Below are 25,783 nucleotides of genomic sequence, written 5' to 3' on the forward strand. Positions count from 1 at the left end.
GGTAGTGTGTTCTAGGGGAAGACTCCAGGTAGTGAGATTACCCTGCTGAGGGTCCCTGCTGAGGTCTGATAATATGGTAGGTACAAACAGTGGCATTGCAATACAGTCAACTGCAAAAACTGGTGCAAGAAAAAAGTAAATATAATTGTGTTAATCGTAACATTCTGACCTCTATTCATGTCCCTAGACAACCTTGCATAAATCAGGACACCTGCCTTGATAAGGACGATCCCACTATCTCGAACCTGGCCCTGTCAAGTCCAGGAATTTCAGTGTCAAGAGAAAAAAAAAGACAGTATGTTATACTGTAGAACTATGGTCAGGTATTAGTGCTACCCTGAATCTCTTAGGGGTCACTCAAAAGTACATCACATATAACAACCATATACAGAACAATATAATCCTGATACAGCAATAATCCCAATGCGTTTCTCCCCTCAACCTTCATGAGGTTCATCAGAGGCACTTGGTTGTAAGTAGGGATGAGCGAATCGACAATTTGCATAACACTTTGTTTGAATACTGTACGGAGCAAGCGCCCCATACAGTATTAGAATGCATTGGCTCAGATGAGCCAAAGTTATTACTTTGCGAACTCTCGCAAGGCTTTGCATAATAACTTCATAAATTAATTTGTACTGTAGAAAACCATTTCCCAAACTCTGGTTCGGTTCCAAGGTACCACTTAGAACCCAACCAGACTACGGGAAATGTTTTTTTACAGTAGAAATTAAAGGTAACCTGTCATCAACTTTATGCTGACCTCACTGATGGCAGTATATATTAGTGACAGAAATGCTGATTTCAGCAGTGTGTCACTCATCAGCTAAAAGTAAGTGGTTGCCGAGAACCAGCATCATAATCATTGCAGCCCAGGCCTTGAAAAGAGTCAAATCTACCGGACAAGAGTAAAGGTTATTCATAATCTCCTGCACTCTCACCCATCTGCTGATGATTGGCAGTTCTCTCCTAGAAAGAAAGGGAGAAAACTAGGTAGAAGACTGTCAGTCATCAGCAGGTGCGCAAAGAGAGCAGGAATTCCTGAATAACCATGATTCTTCTCAGGTGGCCGTGACTCTTTTCAAGGCCTAGTCTGCAATGATTATGATGCTGGTTCTCAGCAAACACTTACTTTTAGCTCATGAGTGACACACCGCTGAAATCAGAATTTCTGTCACTATTTTATACTGCCCTCCGTGAGGTCAGCATAAAGTTTATGACAGGATTTAAGAAGTTGTTATGCGAAGTCTTGCGAGACTTCGCAAATAACTTTGACTCATCTAAGCCAATACATTCTAATACTGCTCGCTCCGTACAGTATTCAAATTACGTATTATGCAAAATCGACTTCGGATGTTTCATCCGAAGTTGATTCGCTCATCCCTAGTTGTAAGTAATCAACCACTAATTAATCAAAAAGTGCATGGGGGCATGGAGCCAACCTCAGCACTTTTATGGGGAGAAAATCTCACAGGCAATATAACAGTATACTATGCCCACATAATTGTAAACCAATAGTAACCCCCACTCAATAATACTTAGCTAGCGACCTCAACAGTGTGTACTGCACCAGTCTGAGATTATGCAGGTCAACAATGGGATGCATGCCATTTGTGCATTATGGTCCCATGACAGGGCTTCCAATGCCATTTCCCTGTCTGAATAGACATTGTAGTCAATCTCTATGGACAGACAGGGTCATCATACATCATACAAATAGGGTACACACCATCCAGGCCCCAAGCTAAGTATCATCATTGAGAGGATGTAACTATTGGTTTACAGTTCCGTAGTGATCGTATATTGTTGTACGACTGAGATTTTCTGCCTATAATAGTTTTGAGGTTGGCCTCTTACCCCCATGTTTTTATTTCTGTGGGGTGGGTGACACAACCAGGCTGGTTTAGATGCGATTTTTCTTTTTATCTTGGCATACTAACTGGTTGATTTCTTACCACGAAGAGCACCTGAAAAACCCCACAGAGAATGTGGGGGGACAACAACACTAGATGATAATGTATATGGTTAATATACACTGAGCAAAAATATAAACGCAACACTTTCGGTTTCGCTCCCATTTTGCATGAGCTGAACTCAAAGATCCGAAACATTTTTTACATACACAAAAGACCCAATACTCAAATATTGTTCACAAACCTGTCTAAATCTGTGTTAGTGAGCACTTCTCCTTTGCCAAGATAATCCATCCCACCTCACTGGTGTGGCATATTAAGGTGCTGATTAAACAGCATATATATTGCACAGGTGTGCCTTAAACTGCCCGCAATAAAAGTCCACTCTGAAATGTGCAGTTTGATCACACAGCACAGCGCCACAGATGTCGCAACGTTTGAGGGAGCGTGCAATTGGCATGCTGACTGCAGGAATGTCTACCAGAGCTGTTGCCCATGCAATGAATGTTTTTCTACCATAAGCCATCTATAAAGGCGTTTCAGAGAATTTGGCAGTACATCTAACCGTCCTCACAACCACAGACCATGTGTAACCACACCAGCCCAGGACCTCCACATCGAGCATGTTCACCTCCATGATCGTCTGAGACCAGCCACCTGGACAGCTGCAGTATAATCGGTTTGCATAACCAAAGAAGTTCTGCACAAACTGTCAGAAACCATCTCAGGGAAGCTCATCGGCATGCTTGTTGTCCTTATCGGGGGTCTGGACCTGACTGCAGTTCCTCGTCGTAACAGACTTGTTGGACAAATGCTCACATTCAATGGCGTCTGGCACGTTGGAGAGGAGTTCTGTTCATGGATGAGTCCCAGTTTCACTGTTCAGGGCAGATGGCAGACAGGGTGTGTGGCGTTGTGTGGGGCAGCGGTTTGCGGATGCACAGAGATACCATGATGAGATCCTGAGGCCCATTGTTGTGCCATTCATCCACGACCATCACCATGTTGCAGCATGATAATGCACAACCCTATATTGCAAGGATCTGTACACAATTCCTGGAAGCTGAAAACATCCCAGTTCTTGCATGGCCAACATACTCACTGGACATGTCACCCATTGAGCAAGTTTGGGATGCTCTGGATCCGGCGTATACGACAGCGAGTTCCAGTTCCTGACAATATTCTGCAACTTCGCATAGCTATTGAAGAGGAGTCGACCAACATTCCACAGGCCACAATCAACAACCGGATCAACTCTATGCGACAGAGATGTGCTGCACTGCGTGAGGCAAATGGTGGCCACACCAGATACTGACTGGTTTTCTGACCCCCCACCCCCAGTAAGGCAAAACTGTGCACATTTCAGAGTGTTCTTTTATTGTGGGCAGTCTAAGGCCCACCTGGGCAATATTTATGCTGTCTAATCACCACCTTTAAATGAGTTTTTCAGAGACAGCACACCAATGTAGTTTGCAATTCAATCTTTATTTTACCAGTGGTATATTCTCAAGTTATTTCATGACATTTATTGCTGTTTGCAATGTTTCGGGCCCATTTGGTGCCCTTTGTCAAGCTATAAATGCAAGAAATAAACACAAGACAATATTAAAAACAAAAGGAAGAAAAATTCATATCTTCATAATTCAGAATTAATATACACATATATATACGTATACATAAACGTACACACACGTATACATATATATATATATATATATATACACATACATCTCAATTCACTTGAACCATATTGTGTCATTACTCTTTAGTAGATGGGAATTTCATTCATGATATAACTATTTTCTCAATGAATCGTTCATAATTCATATCCTTCAAAGGACTATAGTTCATATTTAAGTACTAGGTTACTAGCATGATAAAACAACTGTATGGGAATTGCCCGCATACATCAATTCATAAAGAGGAGTTGCGGGGGAGGGGGTTAATTCCCTGCACGTATGTGCATCAGAATCAAAAACAAGCATGATTCAAGCAAAATTCATGAGAAATCACAGTTCATAATTCATAACAAAATTCATGAGAAATCACAGTTCATAATTCATAACAGATAAGACATGATTGGACAACAGCACGTGATACATGATTCGACGGCAACCTGGTTGAGGCACAATTTAAGTAGTACATGATTAGGGTAGAATATATACAAAGAAAGGTTCCATGGGAGGCAGTAATAGTGGCTGATTAGATTCATAATTAAACACATGGTGACAGTGTCGGATAGCAGGTTGTGTCCTTACACATTATATTCCTATGAGCACTTCAGTAGGGGAGAGAGGGGCGGGCATACATGATCCAATAAGGTGCAATGCAATGTGGGACAGCAGAGACATGTGGCACAAGCGAAGGCCGTAAGAACACCAGTTATGTGTGTCATCTATCTGCAGCGCAGGGTAAGTGAGAGTGGGGCTGGCGTACTCTGAGGCAGAGTTACATACCTGATTGACCGGTCCTCATGTTTCCACGGCGTGCGGTAGCTGCAGTGCACGCCGTGGTGTGTTTTATTCAGAGGTCCCGGCGGATATCCGGCAATTGCAGGCACATGAGGGGCGGGTCCAAGGTAGTGAGATCGGCCCCAGGGGGGAGGAGTGAAAAGGCTTCAGGTTCGGAGGTGCCTGGCGCATGCGCAATGTTGTCCTGTGTGCGCCGCGCCATTTTTTTTTTTTTTACATCAACTCCGACTATCTTTCACTCAAGAACTCAGCAATGCAAACCAAAGAGCACCTTTGAACCACCACATGTTCACGACGCAGTGGAGACCTATATCTCTTTCGTCAAAGCCGACCTATTGGAATTGGAGAAAAAGGGAGCATCCATAAAGGTGAGGCACAACCTGAGACAGAATAAGGAAATAATTATTAAACCGGCAGACAAGGGCTCAGGAATAGTGATCTTAAACAGAGAGGATTATAGGGGAGAGATTCTTAGACAACTCGATGATAGAAAGACCTACCGACGGATCAACTATGATCCAATAATCGAAATAAAAACAATTCTAAGTAATTTAATATCACAAGCAAAGGAAGAAAAAATAATTTCAGACAAACTAGCCAAATTCCTTGTGCTTGAACACCCGAGAACCCCTGTATTTTACATCTTACCTAAATCTCAAAAAAAAACCTGGCCGTCCCATAGTATCAGGGTGCGACTCCGTTTTCCAACCAGCGGCCATCCTTTTAGATAAACTGTTACGCCCTTATGCCCAATTAGGGAAATCTTTTATTCTGGACACCACAGACTTCATTAATAAGACCAAAGGCCTAGATATCCACGGAACTGACTTTACTCTGGTTACCATGGATGTCTCCAGTTTATATACAAACATCCCCACGGAAGATGGCATTCGGACGGTTATGGAGGTCCTGGTACAACACCAGGAATACTCACCTAGGGAAAACCGGTTCATTCAGGACCTATTGAATTTTGTCTTGAAAAATAATTATTTTCTGTTTGAAGATGACTTTTTTCTACAGATAGCAGGGACCGCAATGGGATGCAATGTGGCACCGACATTCGCGGTCATTTATATGAATGCTTTTGAGGAACAATTTGTTTACACCCATCCACTATTCGACAAATGTGTTAAGATTTGGTTACGTTATATTGATGACATCTTCTGTTTGTGGCAGGGATCACTAGAAGATCTACAGATTTTCCACGGGGACCTGAACGCAGCGGTGGGATCCATTGCCCTCTCCCTTGAGACCAGCCAAACTGGAATCCCGTTCCTAGACGTCCTCCTTCAGGTAGAAGATAGTCACCTACATTACGATCTGTTCACAAAACCCACAGACAGAAATTCCCTTTTACTATATGAAAGCTACCACCCACCAGGTTTAATTAACTCACTCCCACTCTCACAATTAATGAGGGTAAAAAGAATTGTCTCCAACCCCACAATGGCGGAAAAAAGACTCACAGAAATGAATCAGAAATTCGCAGCTCGTGGCTTTCCAGCACAAATACTGAAGGGTCACGCAGAACGAATTAATGATGTAAAAAGAGAAGATCTACTAAGATCTAAAACTAGAGTTGGTACAAAACAGGATGGTAGAATTCCTTGTGTAACAACCTACTCCACTTGGAGTACCTCCATTAAAAAAATCATATACAAACACTGGCAGATCCTACAAAGGAGTATTCCCAGCATTTTCCATTCCAAACCCCTGATGTCTTACAAACGCCCACCAATAATTTGTGATCAACTAGTGAGATCCGATTTTGGGTCCGCAAAAATGGATGCACAACGCACCATCACGGGATCCCCCAACCTGGGCACCTACCCGTGTTTGGGATGTGCGCAGTGTGGCAATGTCACAAAAGGTAACTCCTTTACCCATCCCTCGTCAGGTAAAAAGTACTACATCAAGGGCCACTTTTCATGCATGACAAACTATGTCATTTATTTGATTAAATGCCCTTGTGGCCTGGGATATGTGGGCGAGACCACACAAAAAATAAAAGACAGAATCAGTCAACATAAATCCAATATCCGTACTAACAAAAAGGATGCCCCTTTAGTACACCATTTCCAGGAACACAAGCATACGCCCAGTCAACTACGTTTCCAGGTTATAGATTGGGTCCCGACTCCCAGGAGAGGGGGGAATCGTGATGAAATGCTGCACTTGAGGGAGATGCAATGGATCCGCCGTCTGGGGACATTGGGCTCTGGAGGTTTAAATAAGGATTATAAATATGCGTAAACCAGTTTATCTTCGTGAATGATTAACCCATGTGCCTTTTTCTTTTTAATAGGATCATCACTTACTACAAATCCCCTTGGGGCCCATATAGAACGTCTACTTTAGACCTCCTTAGTCCTTACTTATACATCACTCACTCTGGGTATAGTATGCCTGTAGTTATAGATTGAAATGAAAATGTACATGTTCGATACACAGAGACCTGTGGCACCACAGAAAATCGTGCACCTTAATGATTGTTTTAGGATTACCACATACACCTATGTGAAGTCATAATCCAATAGTGGATCCAGCCCCTTTTTATCCTAAATCATAATAGGGAACCTTATGGCAGCGCTTGAAATATGCTATGCCCTCTCCCATTCTAGTGCCAGTAACTAAAATGGCGCGGCGCACACAGGACAACATTGCGCATGCGCCAGGCACCTCCGAACCTGAAGCCTTTTCACTCCTCCCCCCTGGGGCCGATCTCACTACCTTGGACCCGCCCCTTATGTGCCGGCAATTGCCGGATATCCGCCGGGACCTCTGAATAAAACACACCACGGCGTGCACTGCAGCTACCGCACGCCGTGGAAACATGAGGACCGGTCAATCAGGTATGTAACTCTGCCTCAGAGTACGCCAGCCCCACTCTCACTTACCCTGCGCTGCAGATAGATGACACACATAACTGGTGTTCTTACGGCCTTCGCTTGTGCCACATGTCTCTGCTGTCCCACATTGCATTGCACCTTATTGGATCATGTATGCCCGCCCCTCTCTCCCCTACTGAAGTGCTCATAGGAATATAATGTGTAAGGACACAACCTGCTATCCGACACTGTCACCATGTGTTTAATTATGAATCTAATCAGCCACTATTACTGCCTCCCATGGAACCTTTCTTTGTATATATTCTACCCTAATCATGTACTACTTAAATTGTGCCTCAACCAGGTTGCCGTCGAATCATGTATCACGTGCTGTTGTCCAATCATGTCTTATCTGTTATGAATTATGAACTGTGATTTCTCATGAATTTTGTTATGAATTATGAACTGTGATTTCTCATGAATTTTGCTTGAATCATGCTTGTTTTTGATTCTGATGCACATACGTGCAGGGAATTAACCCCCTCCCCCGCAACTCCTCTTTATGAATTGATGTATGCGGGCAATTCCCATACAGTTGTTTTATCATGCTAGTAACCTAGTACTTAAATATGAACTATAGTCCTTTGAAGGATATGAATTATGAACGATTCATTGAGAAAATAGTTATATCATGAATGAAATTCCCATCTACTAAAGAGTAATGACACAATATGGTTCAAGTGAATTGAGATGTATGTGTATATATATATGTATACGTGTGTGTACGTTTATGTATACGTATATATATGTGTATATTAATTCTGAATTATGAAGATATGAATTTTTCTTCCTTTTGTTTTTAATATTGTCTTGTGTTTATTTCTTGCATTTATAGCTTGACAAAGGGCACCAAATGGGCCCGAAACGTTGCAAACAGCAATAAATGTCATGAAATAACTTGAGAATATACCACTGGTAAAATAAAGATTGAATTGCAAACTACATTGGTGTGCTGTCTCTGAAAAACTCATTTAAAGCCATAATCTCACTCCGCGGGTGGAAGGAGGTACCAGGAGACGAGCACCCACAAAAGCCACTCAAGACGTGTGCTGAGGTGTCAGTACGACTAAGAAGTCTAATCACCACCTTGATATGCCACACCTGTGAGGTGGGATGGATTATCTCGGCAAAGGAGAAGTGCTCACTAACACAGATTTAGACAGATTTGTGGACAATATTTGAGAGTAATGAGTCTTCTGTATATGTAGAAAGTGTTTCAGAACTTTGAGTTCAGCTCATGCAAAATGGGAGCAAAACCAAAAGTGTTGCATTTATATTTTTGCTCAGTGTATGTGATGTACTTTTTGAGAGAACCCCAAGAGATATAATGTAGCTAATAGCTGACAATAGTCCTACAGTATATCATTCTGTCTTCCCCCTCCCCCCCCCCCAGATAGGGACATCCAAGGTCTCAATAGTGCCAGGTTTCAGATAATGGTCACAGTGTTATCCTCACTATTCCTATACATTTTTCCTAGGCCCGAGGATCTCAGCAGAGCTGTAAGAAGGGTATCTGATAATGACCGACTTCTGCAGCATCAGTAGCTCAAAAGAATTTCAAGAAACTGTAATTAAAGTAACTGTAAATTTATCAACATAATATGTGGTGTTTACCTAGACATAATGGTAAAACTATGCCTTAAAGGTGATTTATTTTTTTTTTTTTTTGACACTACTGAACCGACATCTGCACACAATTAGCTGTCATCCCTAAAAGTTTTACGTCTTTAAAGGAAAATTTAATTCCATATACCAAAACTCATGAATTCATAATGGAGACCAGATTTACTGCCCACCTGTGCCCCGCGATCATTGACCAGTTCTACAGACCATCTGCCTTCATACTGGATCCACACAAATATTCCTCCATCTGCATCACAAGTTGCCAACTTTTGGAAAGGTTCGTTCCATCTCACTAGCACCACCTGAAAAACAACAAAAACAAGATCAATCAACATTACCAAGGACTCTGTGCATGAGTTTAGCACATCTTCCCTTGCTATGATTCATTAACTTCTAATTTGTCTCTTGACGTTGGAGCTGTCAACCATTAATAACGATATTCAGAGTGAGCTTTAAAAGGTGGGCAAATAAACAGAGTGGTTGAGCATTTTAAGATTTAATCTGATGCATTTACAATTCTGGGAAGACAACACATTTGTTCTGTTAAAGGGAACCTGTCACCGGTTTTTAACCAAGAATCATTGGCATCCTGAGATAGTTCTCCCCCACCCTAATCATCCTAGCGATTTTTTTTAAACACCTCCAAGTACTTCTTTTAAAGTCCACTTTGCTTTTTCCAAGTTATGCAAATTAAATGCTTACCTCATCACTTCCCATTCCTAACCCCACCTCTCGTTATAAGAGTGACAGATTCTAAAGATCCTACCCTCCTCCCGAATTCCCGTCCTAAATCCTGCGCATGGGAAGAACCAGTCACCTCACTCACTGATGAAAAAATCTAGAATATTCGCTATTACAAAATGTCGATATTCACGATAAAAATTCATGATTAGAATATTAGTGATCAACATTACTACAGATCATATAATGTATACTACACAGCTGCAAGACTTGGAGAAGAAGAAGTGAAGATGAGCAATCGTAGAGGGTGTGTCTTATTCGTTTGTGAGCACGGCTGGACTCCAAGAGTCAGAACGCTGGACTCCTCTCTGAAGCATGGAGGAGACAGGACTCATCTAAGGTTTTTATTTTAGGTTTTTCTCTGAACTGATAGTTCGTTCAGAATTGATTTTAATATCATTATTAATGTATTAAAACATATTTATAGAAAAATGAGCGTATAAATAGGCTTAGAAAGTGATGACAGGTTTCCTTTAAGTACTGTAAAATGCCAAACCTACTAATAAGATTCTATAAAAAACAGTCAAACAAGTGATTCAGATCTAAAGTGCAATCAACGGTTTTGCAAATTTTAATTCCTAGAAATGCACAGTGTAAAACACTGAAGGACAATATTAAAGGGGTTGCCCAAAGTGTTAAACATTTTCTCAAAGGCAACAACTGTCATAATATAAGAATGTATACTCATCAATTTAATTCCCCATCTCTACAAGCGATGATCCTTCCCACTTGGTTTTGTTTGTTTGGCTGCAGTGATGACATGCCCTTACACTCCTTGTAATGAGGTCATGGCTGAAGCAGTTGGAATGATCTGAGCAGTGGCACTGGAAGTGGTGGGGGATGAAAAGGCGAGTTTACATACTTTTCTTATTTTATGACAATTGCTGCATTTGGGGAAATTTTTGGGACAATGCCTCATTCAACCCGTTTACTATAAAATGCTGAATGTGAGCATCCTGCTGGGCTTTTTCATTGGAGTATACGTTTAATAGCCCAAAACTTTATTCACATGTATAGTGCAACAATTATATTCACTTCAATAAGTCAGACACCAAAGGATTTATCTTTGGACTCCACTTGACCTCCTTACTGTTCATTTCCCTCTTTGTCGTCATTCAGAAGACCATGGTAGACTTAGGGTACTTTCACACTTGCGTTGTTGGATTCTGGCAGGCAGTTCCGTCGCCGGAACTGCCAGCCAGATTCGGCAATCTGTATGCAAACTGATACCATTTGTCGACAGATCCACATCACAAATGCACTGCAATACCGGATCCGTTTCTCAAAACAGATCTGGTATTTATCTTTTTCACATTTTTAAAGGTCTGCGCATGCATAGACCGCAGAAACGGATCAGTTTTTCCGGAACACTTGGGGCCTGATCCGCCATTAATGCATTTAAATGGAAAATAATGCTGGATCCAGAATTTGCTCCGGAATTTTGGATGAAGAAAATACTACAGCATGCTGCGGTATTTTCTCCGTCCAAAAAACATACAGTGACTGAACTGAAGACATCCTGATGCATTCTGAATGGAGAGCAATCCGTTCAGTATGCATTAGGTCAAACTGATCAGTTCTTTTCGGATATTGAGCCCCTAGGACGGAACACAATACCGGAAAAGTTTGACGCAAGTGTGAAATCCTGTCCAGAAAATAAAGATGGAGTAACATAACATAAGTAAAAAAAATATATATATGTGGGTATAGAGAGTGCTTTTGCTGTATTTGATGGGTTCTTTTGCTCTACAATTTACAAGGAGCTGGTGTAAAAGTAATGATAAACATAAGTAAGTGATTACAATGTTTAAGCGAAAGTATAATTTTATTGGGAAAAACTGTACACTTGACAGGAAGCTTTAGTACCCTGTTGGGCCTCCTCAAGCCTGGATACAAGATGAGGTATGGTTGGGGCATGGAGGCATACATGTTCCGTATAGTATGCTGTACGTGGGCACATTTGCCCACGGATCTTGCAGCTGGGCCTGTAGATCCTGCATACTCATAGGTTGACAAATATGGCATCCCAGCTGGTCCAATAAATGCTAGATTTGAAATAAATCTGGTCACCAGGCAGGTCAAAGAAGCGTTGCAATCTGGCAGAGACATTCCTGGGAAACCCTTGCTTTGTGTGGTTGGACATTATCCTGCTGAGAAATGCCAGTTGGAAGCCCTGCAATGAGAGGCAATATATGTCCACAAGATGTCCTGCACATATCACTGAACTGTTGGTGTCCCTCATATCTCTACTAGGGCTGACCAACTGTAGTATGCTATGGCTCCCTAGATTATCACTCCAGCAGATGGGGCAGTGTGTCACTCCACAGCAAAGGCAGGATTGAAGCGCTTACCACAAGGTTTCCATACTCAAAACTGATTGTTGTGGGATCCCAAACAGAAACCAGATTGGCTGCGAAACACGATAAGTTCCAGTCCTTAGCAGTCCACTTTTCTTGTTTACTACACCACTGGTAATGAAGGCAACAGTGTCTGGCTGTCAATGGCAGGACACATAATGGGTGCTGTGACACTATAGTTCCTTCTGCTAAACACCTGGAAATGGTCCAGGCAGAGACGTGCAATAAAGGTGACGTGTCTGGACAGTGGACAATGATACTATTACGAGCTGCTTGTACTTGTCAACGATCCTCTCCACTGGTGGTCTAACAGCTAAGGTCAGACAGAAAATGTATATGACAACAAATTTGTTTAAATGACCATCCTGCCTTTCTCAGTTCAGTGATTCGTCCACCTTTCAAAGTCTGTTAACTGGACAAAATGAGTTTGAATGCGTCGTAGAGGCAGTCTAATAGTCCATCTCTCACCAAAAAGGTACACTACCCACCTGTAGTCATTTACATATCTGCCTGAGGTATAACTGCATGCAGCATTTTGTAGAAGTCTGACATTTGTATCTGGAAGCATTTTTATTTATTTTTTGTCAACGACTGTATGGATTGTTTTGTCTGGAGTGTTAGGGTGTCTTCATAGGTTGTGGAAAATTCTTCAAGAAAATTTGACACATTAAGACTTCCACCATGTTATCCTATGGCAAACCGATTCTGCACTGGAAAAATGTGCACAAAATCCACACAGATTTTATGACAGATTCTTCCACAGTGTTTTCTACTGCAAAATCAGTTTGCAATTGAATTGAATGGAGAGATTCGCATACAGAAAATCTGCACTATACATCACACCAAAAAAAAAATAATAATATCCTGCAGATTTTGTGCCAGAATTTTCCGTGAAGGCATCCTTACTAGTGTTGAGCGAACTTGTGTTATAACTTCGGTGTCTAAAATTCGGGTTATCAAAGTATCCAGTTATGGATTCCGCTACCATGGACCATAACGGAATTTAGAATCCATAACGGTATACTTCGATAACCTGAACTTTAGACGCCGAACCTAAAACACAAGTTCGCTCAACACTAATCCTTACTTAAAAGAACAATACACAGATCTACAAAACAGGCTTGTAAATTGTACATGGGGTGTTCTGTGAGAACCTGCAGTTAAGCCCTCCTATCAAACAATATACACAGATAATAGTAGAAAATATCAATTCATCTTTATTATAATAAATACATAGTTATAAAAATATACTTAAAGGGAGTACAAAAACGTAGTTACTTTCTATCAAAAACTGTCCATAGGCTGTGTGGTATTACATTGGAGCTGAACTGCAATACCAAACATGGACAGGTGAGGGGACGGAAGCAGCCATCTTTTCCAATATTGGACAAAACCTTTAAAAAGAGGTATTGACACACATAAGTGTGCATGGTTCTTTTTAAGTATATTTTTATAAGTCTGTTCTTCTAATAAAATGAATAGAACAACAGGTATTTTCTCTTTTAATAAAAAAAACGAAGAGAAGCCATTACGAACATGACAGATCCGTTATGATCTGTAATGATCCATTTGACAGATACATTTTTATTACTCCATTGAATAAGCCTCTGTTCTTGCTTACATTCTGGCTTCCGTTTGTTGTAGAAGAGCCAATGCTCTGTCAGATCAGCTCATACTACCTACCGTTCAGGGCCGGACATACCGCCTGTGCAGCCGATGCGGCTGCACAGGGGCCCAGAGCAGGAGGGGGCCCCTTCTTACTGGCAGCAGGGGAAGATAAGTGCTTCCATTGTTGAAGCGCTCATCTCTATTCATCTGTTTCTCTGTCCTTAGGACGGCGATACGGATGGATGCTGCGGCGGGGCAGGGGAGAGGCGTCTCCCTTCCCCAGTCCTCTCATAGGGGGGCGAGTACTATTGGGGCCCTATTTTATATACTGGCACACATGGGAGCACTCTGGAGGGGGAGGAGCACTATGGGGACCTTATCTTCTGGGGCTCTATCTTATATATTGGCAGACATGGGGGGGCACTATGGAGGGAGAGTAGCAATATGGGGACCCTATCCTATATGCTAGCACACATGGGGAGCACTATGGGGGCATCTACTGGCACACATTATGGGGGCATTTTATACTGGCACATTGTCAGGCACCATGGGGACAAGGGGAGGCGCACGATATAGGAGTATTTTATACTGGCACAAATTATAGGGCACTATGGGGACCTTGGCTCAACTGGGGGCACTTAGAGGGTTTTTTGGGCAAACAATAGGGGGCATTGGCACACATTATGAGGGTACTATGGGGACATTGGCTCTACAGGGGGCACTAAGGCCTCTTTCACACGGGCGTCATGTTTTTTGCCCGGATAAGAGGCGGGTGCGTTGCGGGAAAATGCACGATTTTTCCGCGCGAGTGCAAAACATTGTCATGCGTTTTGCACTTGCGTGAGAAAAATCAGGGCTTGGGATTGATGTTCTGAAGATTGTATTATTTTCCCTTATAACGTGGTTATAAGGGAAAATAATAGCATTCTGACTACAGAATGCATAGTATAATAGTGCTGGAAGGGTTAAAAAAATAAAAAAGTTAACTCACCTTATCCTCTTGTTCGCGTAGTTCGTTCCCGGTCTGTTCTTTGCTAGCTGTGGGCTTGGGCTGAATGACCTGTGGTGACGTCAGATCACATGCTACAATCACATGGTCCATCACCATGGTGATGGAGCACGTGATCTGACATCACCACAGGTCCTTTAGCCCAAGCCCACAGCTAGCAAAGAACAGAAAGTCCATCGGCATTCTGATGGCGACTTCCCGATTTGTGCTGAATCATGAAATCGTACTGTTGGAGCGCTAAGCTCCAGCAGAGAAGTTTTCCGTTGGTACCAGAAGTATGTTTCAGCCAGCTGAGAGGGTTGTGATCTGTGATGACCATGAAGGATCATCCATATAGGTACGATTGTAGTTTCTGTAGGGCCCATACGATCGCTAGTGTTGTGGAAATTTTATTAGGATGTGTATTTGATATATTGTGTATTGTCATCATGTCTCTCAGTGTCAGGGTAAACCATTGGAGTGGATATCTTCCCGTGTATGTCCTGTCACAGCTGCTGGGCGCAGGGGGTCTCCATCAGCGAATGGTCTATGTGCTAAGCACTGGGCTGTGGGCCGGGGGAGACTGATGTGTTCAGCAGAGCAGGGTTTTGTTGTCTCATGTATTGCCGCCGGCTAGGGCCCCCGCGCAAGACGTGGATTTATTGGCTTGGCGTGGATGCATTTGTTAAGAGAACAATATAAACAAAAGGAACGTGCGTTTGTTGTTTCTAGTGCGCCTGATCAGCCGCTGGAGATAATGACGCTGTCCTGTAAATAAACATGCATGTGGATCATGGTAACTTTATCTGGCATTGATCACTGAGCAAGGCTGGATAAAGTTCGCTCCAGTGGTATTGTATACATGTGTTTGTTAGCTGTTATTCTTGCCTTCCTATGTCATCACTTCCTGTATGTCATCACTTCCTGTATCCTTGTCTAGGGCCAGCCGCTTTTACACCTTTTGTTTAGTTAATAAAAGTGAATACACTGAGCAAGGCGGGAGGAGATGCACAGGAGAATTGAATCAAGATGGTAGCATTTGGGTGGTTCTCTGGCTGTAGCTGATGGAAGATGGACTTGCCTTTTTCCTTGCACAACTTTGATGCAAGCTGATTACAACTATTAATATTTTTACCACAACAGATGGCGAGCTCAGGAAGGAAATATATTTTTTTTCCTGTTATCAGCAGAACTTAAAAGGAGACACAATTTAATTTTCAAAAAGCAAAAAAGGCCGGCATAAGGTAATATCCTTTTCTTTACTCTCATTTTTGAGAAAGTTTTGCTCTTTGAGAACTGAAATCGGTGTACTCCAATCTGCTGCTATCAGAGGAAAGAAAAATCTGTTCAAACAACCTATGTGGTTGTTGTCTGCCGCATCAAGGGGTGTGGGGATAAGGTAAGTGTTTTTCCATTGTGTTGATTGTACAGGGATTGCATGATGAGCAGGACAGGGTATTGTGTTTTCTTGTAACTTCTTAACTTTTATGTTACTGTGATTTTGTAAGAGGCGATTTTATAGAGGCAGCAATTGGTTTTAGTGTCTGTACATTAGAGACAGCGTTCAGAGTGGTTTTTGTATTGTTAGCCTGTAAATCACCCATAGAGTGGAGGTTTTGCTCTGGTTTAAACATAGGGAAATATAAAAACTGTTTTTATTGCTGGATATTGTAGACACTATCTTGATTTCCTTTGCGTGACCATGTGCTTGTCGGCCATCTTGACCATGTGCTTGTCGGCCATCTTGACCATGCTTGTTGGCCATCTTTAAGTTTGTCGGCCATCTTAATTATTTTGCTATGGGAAGCGATTTGATTGTTTTTGCCGGAAGTGTTAGTTTTGTTGAATAGTTATCTTTTTTTTTTGTAACCTTTCTATGTACAGTTTGATTTTGTTTTGATAAGTTTTGTGATATCGGTTTAGTGTTTGGTTATAGTATAGCGCAGTGACCAGTCTGATACAGGAACCATTGTGTGAGCATTAGTGGCAGTTTAGTGGTGAAATAGTCCTATAGTTGATGATTCTGCTTAATGTTTGTATATCTGTGGCTGTTACACTGAATTGTAGACTTGTTTGGCATAATTAATACGGGTACTACAGTGTAGAAAGGTTCTGTGTCAAAAGTATTGGGACAACTCCTAGAAATTGGCACTAGTGTTTTGTTTTTTGTAGCAACCATTGTGGTGTTTGTTTTCTGGTAACAATGGAAAGTATTTTTAAAGAAGTAGCAAAGTTGAAGGACACGGCGTCCATTCTTCAGGCTATGCAGGGATCTACTGATCCATGGCTGCAGGCCCAGAATTGTGTAGAAAACCTGATCAGTACAAAAAAATGGTGCAAAAGGAAAGGCAAGTATGCTCTGATTTTTGCTGCTGGGTGGATAGCGGATAAATATCAGGAGTCTTGTAGACTGAAGCTGAGTTTGGAAGGAGAAGTGGAAGATTTAAAAGTGGAAATTCTTAAATTGAGAACTCTTGTCCAGCAGGCAGCTGAAGCTAGCGCTGAGTATGAATGTACTGTGAGGTGTAATACTGAGCTGTGCAAGGAGAATGAAAGTTTATCTGAAAGACTGATGCCAGAGTTATTGAAACAACCGTTGGAGAGTAATGTGTCTGGGATTAGAGGCAATGTATGGGCTGTGGGCATGGAGAAGTCTGTGGTTCAGATAGTGGAACAGATTCAGGGATGGAGATGGGCAATTTGTCTGACCCTGGAGTTGGAAGTGTTAACACAATGCCAGAAGATTCCTCAGATGAGTCCGTGGTAAGTGGACTCAATACAGATCGTAATGTGGGAGCTACTCATGCTAGGATGGTTAATGTTGTGCGCCAGTTCAAATCGCCATGTGCAAGTTATTGTGGAGGGAGGCGAGCTATCCTTTGTTTCGCATGCAGGGAATACTGTCACATTGCACGATATTGTAATGTTACTAATGGCAACAGACACAGGTATGTTAAGTACCCCAGAACCACACCTAGAAGTAAAGTGGCTTATTCGGCGAGATGGGGTAATGGTCCCAGATATTCTTCTTTGCAAAGGCAGAGAACCCAGGGACAGACAAGGTCTTGGATCAATGAAGCGGATTTTAAATCACAATATGAACGGTTAAAATGTGAAAGAAACCGGTTTTGGGACCTTGTGATGTTAAATCCTGCTTCTCTGGTCAAATGAATCTGAAGCTGTTTGGAGCTGGGCAAATTAACATTTCAATTACTGGGTGGGTAGGAATTTCTCTTGTACGGTTTCAGGGGAACCCTCCAGGACATTGATTTGTTAATTCAGTCCTATACAATTGCATGTGTTCCTAAGGGTTTAGGTTTTGTATTTGAGTGTTGGGTTTTATGTTAAAATTAACTTTTTACTGAAGCTCAATGTATGTAATCAAGTGTTTTTTTTTTCCTTTTTTATTTTACAGTAATTTTTGTCTATTTTTGTTTGGGTATTGCTTTGATTAATTTACATTGACATTTTTCTGCAGTTCTATATTCAATCTTAACATACTTTTTTCCTTCTATTACTCTTTTCCAAGTGACGGTTCTCCACTCCAGGACTCCTCTCTTTAACAACCAAAGATTAACCCCGTATTTATTTTTACTTTATCAGCAGGAGATTGACTGGAGGTGCCACATTGAGCTGGAGTAAAGCGGGTCTCAATTATTGGCTAGTCATGCTAGCCGAACGCAGGCGTAGCTCAGCTGTGTGTATAGCCCTTTAAGAGGCATACTGGGAATCCAGCAAAAGGAGCTCTGGCTTAAATGCCCTGTGGGAGTGGAAATAGCATTGAGAGTAGCAATAGGCTGTCCTCAGTGCAGGAGATTTCTAGCTGTCCGACATAGGCTGTGTAAAAGTCGGGGTCGGGCAGACGTACCGTAAGAATGAGCCGGGTGGTACCCTCCATGTACGGTCAAAAGCGTGTCCCTGGACGCAGGCAACAGTGGTAAGGCTTGGTTAACCAAGGATGGGTTGTGGTAGATCCATTTTCGGGGGGGAAAACATAGTTCCCCTCGTGGGGTCAGACGGCTGCTCAGTACATGAGATCTAGTTATGGGGTGAAGGCCACAAAGCCCCTTAAAGAATAGAGTAGGTGGTCCAAGGGAACTAATTGGAGTATCCCTCTGGACGTTAGGTAGCGCAATTGTGGCTGCAAAAGTCAATCATGGTAATTAAGCAGGACGTACAGAACCCAGTTTTAATCCGGAAGAACCGAGTGATGTACGCCTGGCCTGAGGGGTAAACTGAGTTTAGGGATCCGATACAGGAAGCAGAGGAGGCTCTATCTGGGCTGACTTTGCCGAAACAGGCCGGATCCACTAAACCCGGGCCTACTGAAACAACCAGTACCCGAGGTAAGTGAGTCCCTAACTGTCACTTCCACCTCCACTACTGAAAGGGTTGCTTTTCTCTTTCTCTTTCTCTCTCTCTCTCTCTCTCTCTCTCTCTCATCCCTCTCTCATCCCTCTATCTAACCTTGAGACCATGCACCATGTTTTGTTTAATCCAGCCTCTCTTCATCCTGGTTTTAAGGACGATGAGAAGGGGGAAAAGTGGTACAGAAAACAACAATCTTCAAACTTTCTAACCTCTCAAATGTCAATCAATTTCTAAACCATCACAACTGCCTTTTCTTTGCTGGGACTTGGGTCAGATGTTTGCAAAGAAGGTAAAAATCACTACAGATCCATGGCCTGAATGTTCCGCTGTAACCCCTTTATTCCATCAGGTATGCCCCCAGGCAGCCCCACGGGTTATCACCCGATGTCCACCACCGGGTTCGGGACTCTATCCCGGACCCAGACTCAATAACCAGTGTTCATTTTTAGTCAACCAGGTGATTGGGTCGTGCTAAAGAAACATCCGAGGACGGGACTAGAGCAGAAATATCTTGGGCCATTCCAGGTGCTGTTGATGACGACAACCTCTCTGAAGTTCGAGGGACAAGACAACTGGATCCACACCGGTCACTGCAAGAAGCTGCTCAACTAAGTCAAAGAATGCAGAGTATCACTTTTGTTTATTTGTTTAGTTTAATGTTTTTTGATAGCACTGGTTTTAGATTCCTATAGGGTAATATCAGCTATAGGTTTAATAATAGCTCTGGCTCCTGCTCCTCGCTTGTTAATCCTGTATGGGTGTCCGGGCAGCTAGGCGGCCCGTAGATGTGGTAAAGGGCATACGTTTGTGGGATCCTCCAGTTGTGAGGAAGGTATAACGGACAAGCTTACTAATGAAACCCCCGATCTCTTTAATAACACCCATAGACCAGATTATATCTGCTGGAAAGAAGGGTGTGATGTTCAGACTCAGGGAGCGATCCCTCAGTCTATTCAGTTATTACTGGAAGCCCGTGACAGTCATAAGTTCTTGTGTGGAGTTGACGGGTCCGTACTATTTCCTATGCGGTTTAGCCACTTATAAGGCAATTCCCCCTAATGCCAGAGGTTCATGTGTCCTGGTGAAGCTTGTCCCTGCATCTTACTTTGCAGCCGATTGGGAGAAACTGATGGTGTGGAAGGAGGTAAGAAGGGCAGGGAGAGCTGGAAGGGATTTGTTTTGTGGCTGGACGGGATGGGGAGTTGGAATTATGAAGCAATTGAACAATTCCTCGTCCATAGTGGATGAGATGTTCAAAGAAACTGTTGAGGCAGTGAGAGAGATCCCCGAGAAACATCAGTAAAGCGTCCAGAGGAGGGTTTCTGTAAATTAGATGACAGTTATGCCTGGCTGGCAGACACCATTGACAAGGGTCAGGCCCAAAATGACAGGAGCAGGGCAGAGCTATGACTAGTGAGGGTTGGAATCCTTTTTAAAGCTTTGGGAGGTCTTGGGGCTCACTGGTTTTCCATTGGATCCGGGCAAAAGGAAATAGGACATGTACTTATGTTTTTTGTTTCCATTCCTTCTATACGCCGGAGTGAGATGTTCCTGATGTCTAATCCCGAACAGACAAGATACCCTGAAGACCAAGGACCAGATGCAGAGGATTCCAAACCAGCCGGCGACCAGCGCGAAACACCACATCCTGAGTCAGCTCCCGAAGAAAAGAAGCTACGTGTCAAGATTGACTTTCTGTTTTCCATCATCTGTTTTGTTTTATGGATTCAGGACTTTTCGTAGACAAGACTGTTTTTTTTTTCCAAAGAAGACGATCGAGATTCGTCAAGGGACACTGGGGAGCATATGACAAAGAGGAGGGACTGTTGTGGAAATTTTATTAGGATGTGTATTTGATATATTGTGTATTGCCATCATGTCTCTCAGTGTCAGGGTAAACCATTGGAGTGGATATCTTCCCGTGTATGTCCTGTCACAGCTGCTGGGCGCAGGGGTCTCCATGGCCGAATGGTCTATGTGCTAAGCACTGGGCTGTGGGCCGGGGGAGACTGATGTGTTCAGAGCAGGGTTTTGTTGTCTCATGTATTGCCGCCGGCTAGGGCCCCCGCGCAAAACGTGGATTTATTGGCTTGGCGTGGATGCATTTGTTAAGAGAACAATATAAACAAAAGGAACGTGCGTTTGTTGTTTCTAATGCGCCTGATCAGCCGCTGGAGATAATGACGCTGTCCTGTAAATAAACATGCATGTGGATCATGGTAACTTTATCTGGCATTGATCACTGAGCAAGGCTGGATAAAGTTCGCTCCAGTGGTATTGTATACATGTGTTTGTTAGCTGTTATTCTTGCCTTCCTATGTCATCACTTCCTGTATGTCATCACTTCCTGCATCCTTGTCTTGGGCCAGCCCCTTTTACACCTTTTGTTTAGTTAATAAAAGTGAATACACTGAGCAAGGCGGGAGGAGATGCTCAGGAGTATTCAATCAAGATGGTAACGACTGAGTGTCTCTGACTGCAGCTGATAAGAATGGATTTACCTTTTTCCTTACACAAACTTTGATGCGAGCTGATTATACTATGATTTTTTTTTACAACAGATTATTACAGATTTCTATTTCACTAGGCACTCTCTCAGTGGTGCAGAGAACTAGATTGATGGCTACTCAACTTGGCATGGGCAGGAAAGGTTTGTCACAAGGTGGTGATAATGGCACCTCTGCTCTGTGAATTACTCCTTTAGTCAAAAGAGAAGATTCTTAGTAAAGGCTCTTTTGTCTTTGTGATTGTGAAATAAGATAGGATAGGGGCTATCCATAGTATTTAGTATATTGGGCAGACTAGATGGGCCAAATGGTTCTTATCTGCCGACACATTCTATGTTTCTATATTTCTATGTTGATATGGCGCATTTGCGATTTCCTAGTATCGCTGTGGATCGCAAAGCGTCACAATACTCAATGGACCTAATTGATCGATTGGTTCCTTTAGGTTCTTCTGTGGTTGCTGTCAAATGTGGGACAGTGACTGTAAAAGCATTTTTTATTTTTTTGTGCTGGATTTATAACTGTAGCATACCTCACTATTCTGCCCATCATACAGCAACTGCAGCCTAATAGAAAATAATTATTGCAAGTGTGAACAGAGCTAAGAGAGCTCAACTGTTCCCTGGATTGGACTAACCCTAACTTCTTCAATATTTTTGTCCATCCCTACATCAAAGTATAATAAAGAAAAGTCAGATAGCATTAATAAGTAACTCAAAGTATAAAACATCTGATCAACCATGGCAGAAAAAAAATGAGATGACTTTTCATCATCTTTTGTTATTCCCCATAGAAGTGAACTGGATATGCTTTGAAGGAACAACTATTACTTTGCGGTATAAACCATTATCACTTGAAGATTACAGGCAGAAGGCCAGAGAGGTTAGTGTCCAGTCTGGACCTCAGACACCACAAATGGGGTTCGCCAACAATCTAATACTGCCACAACACTTCTGCCGTGATTCACACAAAAGAAATTAAATAATCTGAGTAAGAAAGAGACTTTTTACAGAAGATTTCAACTGCATCATGCACTTGCCACTGAAAGATTGGGTTACTTTCTGCAAGTATATGATTTATAAGACTGAAAAAAAACACTAAAAGAAAACGGAGAAAATAAATAAATAGTTATGCAAATAATTTATTTTAGTTATTACAAAGTAACTTATTAAATAAGTTATCCGGCCTAATTTAAAAACTAAATGGGCAAGCGCACTGTGTTCAAAGCTAAAAACAAAAATCCCTTACACCTTACAAATCCAGAGCCATGGCTGCTGGCTGTCCCAGACAGACCGAAAGTCGTGTAGGCCCTTTGTTTCCACCGAGGTCACACACAGGCCTCAGTAATTATTTGTGCAAGAACGGAACGTCAAAAACAGCAATCCTGATAGAAAGTTATGAACCGCTAAACCTAATGTAATGCGTTAACTAAGACCGCTTTCAGACAGGCGTAATGTAGATGCTTTATAGTTGTCGTATTTTGGACACAACATCTGAACTTCCTCAGAAAAAGATTTAGATGTGCCTTTCATTATATTGGCACAAAAAACATAGGCATTAGAGGGGTTATCTGACACTCACAAATGCTCCCCTCACACTGAATATACTCACCTGGTCCCCCGCACCGCCGCTGCTGCTTCTCTCCATTCACAGATGAAAACATCCGGAGTCGGAGCATCTCGGGTGACACTAGGGAGGCTCGTTCCGGTCACTGCCTGCCATTGGCTGCAAACGGTGGGGTGAAAATGTCTTATTGCTATCACTGTTGCATGTAAAATAAATCACTAGAGAAGAGATCTGCAAATTTTTACCCTGAAGATCGGGAATGGACAGACTAGGAAAAAGTGTAAAATATGAACTTTATTGTGTATGTTTGTGGTGTAATCGTTTTGTTCAAAAACTTAAGTGGTGATTGGATGAGTAGGGTATCATCTTCTTACTCCCCAACATGTGAGATCAGCGATTATAGTCGATTTTACAAACTTTGTTATCCTTTAGATGTTCCACAAGAATAATGGAAAATAAAGATGAGATTTCAGAATTTCAATCTGTCACCAGAACACAATCTTAGAATTGCTTGGATAAGTAAAAGCATTCCAGAGTTATTTCCACATAAAGTGACATGTCAGGTAGATGGGTTTAATTGAATCACAATTAATAAAGATGCTGAAACATAATGCTGAAATTGAGACTCCGTTGACTCAGTCATATGCTGAGATCAAGGCCTTCAAAGATCAGGCAGCATCCGATACGAAAATAGCCAAGCTGAATGATGAAATTGCTGCTAGGTATCAGCCGATATCAAGCATGCAAAACATCAACAATTTTTCTGGCCTTCTGTGTTACTATAAAGTAAAACAATCCCTAGAAAATTTGCCCTGTCCAGGGCATAAAAGGAGAGTTCAGTCACTGATAGGCCAAATTTCCCAAAATATGATCCTACCCAGAAATCTAGAAATAGTTTTAACCCCTTAAGGACCGGGCTCATTTTCACCTTCAGGACAGGCCATTTTTTGCAAATCTGACCAGTGTCACTTTATGTGGTGATAACTTTAAAAACGCTTTGACTTATCCAGGCCATTCTAAGAGTTTTTTCGTCACATATTGTACTTCATGACACTGGTAAAACGGAGTAAAAAAAATCATTTTTATTTATAAAAAAAATACCAAACTTGCCCAAAAATTCAAAAAATTAGCAAGTTTCCATTTCTCTACTTCTATAATACATAGTAATACCTACAAAAAATGTTATTAATTTACATTCCCCATATGTCTACTTCATGTTAGGATCATTTTGGGAATGACATTTTATTTTTGGGTGACGTTACAAGGCTTAGAAGTTTAGAAGTAAACCTTGAAATTTCTCAGAAATTTTCAAAAAACAACTTTTTAAAGGACCAGTTCATGTCTGAAGTCACTTTGTGAAGCTTACATAATAGAAACTGTTGAGGAAGCGTTGAGACGTATGCATATATATCCATGCATGCATGCATGCATGCATGCAAACACGTGCTGGCATGTATGGTATATATGCATACATTGACCACCGCATTATGAGATGATGTGCGCAGATGTGCCCAGCATCTGCGGACGTCTGCCCATGGTGACCCACAGGGGCTCATGGTGGCCCCTGTGGGAAATATGTGCCTCCTTTAGACTGTGCCCCCTTATATAATATATATATATTGCTGTGACCCCTTATCATAATATATACCTATAATCCCCCTTTAGAATATATATACCATATATACTCTAGTATAAGACGAGTTTTTTGGCACATATTTTTGTGCTCAAAAAGCCCCCTCGTCTTATACTAGAGTCTCGATTTGGCCGACCCGAAAATGCCACTGCAGCGAGCGGCCCGGCCGGCGCGTGACTGACGTCACTTAGTAACGCTCCTGCTTCCTGAAGTGGGAGGAGCATTACTAAGTGATGTCAGTCACGCGCCGGCGAGCCAGCTCCCACTCGCTGTAGTGCATTCATCGTGACCGTGAGTACAGAGGCCGGATCTGTTATCAATAGGAGAGAGATTGTTTTACACACTAGTAAAATTACTTTACACACAAAGCCAGTTATGTGCGCAGTTTAGGACACATGAGGGGACACATAGGGCCATGAGGGGGACCAGCATAAGATGCTATATGTCTTATGCTGCCCCCCCTCTCATGGCCCTATGTGTCATAGCACATATCCCCTATAACAGCGTCCTCCACAGATCCACCCCATAACAGTGCCATCCACAGGTCCCCATAAGTGTCCTCCACAAATCCCTCATAACACTGTCCTCCACAGATCCCCCACATACAGACGTGGACAAAATTGTTGGTACCCTTTGGTCAATGAAAGAAAAAGTCACAATGGTCACAGAAATAACTTTAATCTGACAAAAGTAATAATAAATTAAAATTCTATAAATGTTAACCAATGAAAGTCAGACATTGTTTTTCAACCATGCTTCAACAGAATTATGTAAAAAAATAAACTCATGAAACAGGCATGGACAAAAATGATGGTACCCCTAACTTAATATTTTGTTGCGCAACCTTTTGAGGCAATCACTGCAATCAAACGCTTCCTGTAACTGTCAATGAGACATCTGCACCTCTCAGCAGGTATTTTGGCCCACTCCTCATGAGCAAACTGCTCCAGTTGTGTCCGGTTTGAAGGGTGCCTTTTCCAGACTGCATGTTTCAGCTCCTTCCAAAGATGCTCAATAGGATTGAGGTCAGGGCTCATAGAAGGCCACTTTAGAATAGTCCAATTTTTTCCTCTTAGCCATTCTTGGGTGTTTTTAGCGGTGTGTTTTGGGTCATTGT

General features: G+C 42.2%; 1 protein-coding gene across 2 annotated transcripts in view; it reads right to left on the minus strand.

The window, feature by feature from the left end:
• The window catches only part of TULP4 (TUB like protein 4), a 379,716-nt gene that overhangs the window by 194,238 nt on the left and 159,695 nt on the right, over positions 1-25,783 (minus strand). For both annotated transcript variants that reach the window (XM_044288804.1, XM_044288805.1), the window contains one exon: positions 9,069-9,197. In XM_044288804.1, the coding sequence (XP_044144739.1) occupies positions 9,069-9,197 (129 nt within the window). The remainder of the gene's footprint in view (positions 1-9,068; positions 9,198-25,783) is intronic.

This window comes from Bufo gargarizans, chromosome 4 (assembly GCF_014858855.1).
Source record: "Bufo gargarizans isolate SCDJY-AF-19 chromosome 4, ASM1485885v1, whole genome shotgun sequence".
NCBI lineage: Eukaryota > Metazoa > Chordata > Amphibia > Anura > Bufonidae > Bufo > Bufo gargarizans.